The sequence below is a fragment of the Pinus tabuliformis genome, chromosome 1_1 (genome assembly GCF_031772625.1).
Source record: "Pinus tabuliformis cultivar Carrire ecotype Pingquan chromosome 1_1, CPIR1, whole genome shotgun sequence".
Lineage (NCBI taxonomy): Eukaryota > Viridiplantae > Streptophyta > Pinopsida > Pinales > Pinaceae > Pinus > Pinus tabuliformis.
In genome coordinates this window covers 819,878,901-819,882,743 of record NC_142297.1, presented here as the reverse complement: position 1 = coordinate 819,882,743, position 3,843 = coordinate 819,878,901, and the positions used below count along the sequence as shown (strand labels likewise).

The 3,843-nt window shown below is 34.1% G+C and overlaps 1 protein-coding gene across 2 annotated transcripts; it reads right to left on the bottom strand.

Annotated features, from left to right (window-relative positions):
• Positions 1–1,114: 1,114 nt before the first annotated feature.
• On the bottom strand, positions 1,115–2,637 carry LOC149216591 (transcription elongation factor 1 homolog). 2 transcript variants are annotated; one of them, XM_089391244.1, is made up of 5 exons: positions 2,486–2,634; positions 2,185–2,336; positions 1,570–1,640; positions 1,423–1,444; positions 1,115–1,224 (listed from the first exon to the last, which is right to left on the bottom strand). In XM_089391244.1, exons 2-5 carry the CDS (start codon positions 2,295–2,297, stop codon positions 1,176–1,178), a joined length of 255 nt encoding a protein of 84 aa, XP_089247370.1. In that variant the 5' UTR covers positions 2,298–2,336; positions 2,486–2,634; the 3' UTR covers positions 1,115–1,175. The 2 variants fall into 2 exon arrangements, with proteins under 2 accessions (XP_089247370.1, XP_089247369.1); XM_089391243.1 differs by having other exon boundaries at positions 1,128–1,224; positions 2,185–2,348; positions 2,486–2,637.
• Between the last annotated feature and the right edge of the window lie 1,206 nt (positions 2,638–3,843).

The following is a 3,843-nucleotide window of genomic DNA, read 5'->3' as shown; positions in this document are numbered from 1 at the left end:
AAGCCCAACACTATCAACAGGATCTCAGAGGTTGGGATCTTATCTCAAGCCATATATCAAGTTATTATTTTGGTAGGGATTTTTAATATTTTTATTTCACATTTAAAAGGGGTCAAAGCTTCATATTGGGACCCTACTTCATGGGTTTTAGGGGATTGTTCCTTACAACCACTTGACCTTACATTTTTATCTAAACATGGAAACTATCAATTTGTGTAGAAATTGATATAGAAAAGAGTTTGCTAGAGGCTATTCAACTTAATATGGAGGGTTGGAGCTATACTCAAACCCTTGTTTATGAATAGATTCTCTTGAAGTGTAATTTTTGTCATGAATATCACTTGCAAAATGTTTTCCTAAAACCGAAGGTATTCAAGACGATTCAAAGCAAGGCCTTGTAACAAAAAAAAAATGACCATGAATCATTTAAGCAAGTAGTTAGAAAGCACAAGATGCTTTTAGGCCAATAAAATGATTTTAAGATAAAAATTGTATTTTCAAAAGTACCTCACACTCTCCATAGTGATAAAGATTCTCAACGGTGATAAAGATAATTGGGTACATTTACAATGTATGGAATTTTAATATAGATGATATAAGTTTTATAATAGCCCACTGCCCCAATAATTTATGAAGTTTATATGAGAGTGGTTGGGTTAGTGATCAAGACCATGTATCCAAAATATACATCACAATCCTCCTCTTCCCACTGCAAAACATCTCACATTATTGCTTACTTTAAAAAGTGGAAATATATACCACATCAGATTTGGCTCGCAGATAATGTCTCACACCAATACATTTGCAATTGACAACCATGTAAAATTCAAGTGTAGTTTCAACTGGCAACCAATGTTATGTTATGCACACAGCTAATCGGAATAGTAGCTAAGCGACTGAACATCACAGTTATTTTTAAACCATGATCAAGGACATGACAAACCAAAGTAGAATATTGTGAATTTTGTCCAAATGACTTCCTATATAGAATATTGTGAATTTTGTCCAAATGACTTCCTATATAGGAAGGTGCACATCCAAACTGCAGATGCTCTAAAAGAATTTCACTCGTTCTGATAGAAACTCATGAGAAGAAACATCCATATATCAAATAACTATATTCAAGAGATATTGCACTATATTCAAGAGATATGCAATATGCAGATGCATCCTTTTTATCCAGAATTATTTACACGCTCACATTCATCAATCCATTCGGAATACCTGCAAACAAATTCAGACATTATAGAGCTGTTCATTACTCCATTGCATATGAAATTCCTCTTCTCCAATTCAACAAGGACAACCTTTCTCAATAATTCAAACCACTATAAATATAAATTTTCAGCTGATCTGACTACACTATCAAAAAAATAGCACATGACAACTCAAACACTAAAATATATGGCTCAGGAAGCTTACACGTCAATGGGCTCGCTCAATGCTGTCAATTCCAATCAATACAACAGCGGATAGTATGCTCAGTGAGGGCTCAAAAGTAGGAAAATCACTTAAAAAGATAACACTTCATAAAAATAACCTTACGAAAACACCAAAAAGGACACTGACAATTAATTGAGGTGCTGAATCTCTCACGGCATATCCTACATGAAGCCTCCCCAATAAGATCTTTCCGATCCCTGAATGAATAAAAATGTCAGAGCTGACAAACTGTCAGACTGCTCGAGGCTTCATACATAATATAATACTTAAAGGACAATAAAAATAAAAAGCTACATCAAAATCATTCTTAGATATTCAACCCAACTTGCGAAAAAAACTCATGCCACTTCGATGTCATAGGGAATGGTTGATCAAATAAACTAGAGTTCAAAACCATCGATCTAGGGCTTAACATCAAATATATCTAGGCAGGTATAATTCCAAAGTCCTATTCATGGAAATTTGCAACCATATTTAACAGTTATCACTACGAATTGTCATAGCATTGTTTAATGCACATAGCAAATTTAGGTTTGGGTGATCCACTGGTCTTTATGAATTATAACACCCGTTATGTAGTCTGAAGTTCAATCTGTAGAAATCTGCACAACATGTTATTTTTTTCAAAGAAAAACCTTATGAGAAAGCTGAAACACTGGGCTCTTACATATTTTGCGAATAGTACCTACTGTATATCCGTCAAGCATTGAACATTAAAAAGAAAAAGGAGCATATACTCACATGCGGCACTCCACGCTGCTCTCGTGGTTGCAGAAAGGGCAACTGAAGACAGTACTGAGCTTTTCCTGCTTTTTTTTGGGCTCCGGCTTCTTCGATGACTTCCTCTTTCCCATATTTATACTTAAAACTCTCCAAATTACACAGTAATCCTCCTGCTCTGGAAACTATCGGAACCAAGAAATTAATAGCAGAGCTTACAGGAAAACAATGCTTTGGAGCCTATCGGAACCGAGAAATTAATGGCAGAGCTTACAGTAAAAAAAGACCCGGAAGGGGCTTAACAAGAAGACCAATACATTACCTGTGGATGAATTCCTCGAGATAGTGGAATTGCGAATCAAAAAAACCCAGCTGTATGCCAATTACAAAGCGTAATCCTGACGCTTGGGAACCTAAAGGAAACAGGAAATTAATGGCAGCGATAACCAGAAAACAACACACAAGCGGACCTAAGAACGAATTCCCCGAGCGAGTGGAACTGCGAATCAAGAAAATCTAAGTGAGCTGACAATAAGAGCACGAGTGTTATATGTAGTCACCTTTATCGACTTAATTTGGCGTTGTGTTTTTTGAAAAAGTAAAGAAGATTTGTTTGGTTTTAAAAGTAACGGAAAATGGGCGTGTCTGGAAGCGACTATTATGTGGATGATATGTGTTCGTGGACTATTCTCACTTTATAACTGGAAAATGTTTGGTTGAATTATTAATTTTAAAATAAAAGCTGGAAAAATTTATCAATAAGTTTAAATATATTTGGGTGAAAATGGGTCAGGAAGCGATTATTATGGGGATGATAACTTGATAACTTGAAAATGTAGGGTTGAAATTATTATTTTTTAAAATAAAAGTTGGAAAAATTTATAATAAATTTAAATATATTTGGATGGGTATATTGATTAGAGTATGTATGTTTTTGTAGATTTAGCAATCAAATCACTTGGCGGAGGTGGGTTCCTTGTCTCATAAATAAGAGGGTTTTATACACCAATGTGGTGCCTCGCTTGGCCGTGAGGAGGTGGTTTCCTTGCCTCACAAATAAAAGGGTCTCATACACCAATGTGGTGTCTGACCTTAAAATTAGATAATAATTATTATTATTCTTATATGTGATTTTCATAATTATTTATATTATAATTTATACATATTTTTATTTTTTCCTAGGTTTAATAAATGAAAATGTATTTATTTTATTTTCTTGAAAAATAAACCAATTTAGATATATTTTAATTTTGGATTTATTAAGGGCCAAGGAGGATTAATTGTTTTTTCATTTTCAAAGAAATTTAAGATCTCAAGAGATTTGATTCCTCTTGGTGCTTGGTAGATCCACGGTTAAATTGGATCTAGACTACTTTAATTATTAATTACCAGCATAGATCCATCTTAAATATGGATGTGCTGGGAGGGATCCAATTTCTTCACATGTAATTTTTTTTTAGCCGACATTATTTAAATGTTTTGTATAGTTATTTTTTTTTAGATTTTTCATAATTGTTATTTTGGGGCACATGAGCAAAATTTCAAAATTTCAATTCAATTTTGATAACAGGGGGACAAGTTACACATCATACTGGGTTGTAGAATGAGCGAAGGGATAGCTCAGTTGGTTTATTAACCTACTAAGTACCTTGCCCATAGGGAGGCCACTAGGTCAAACCC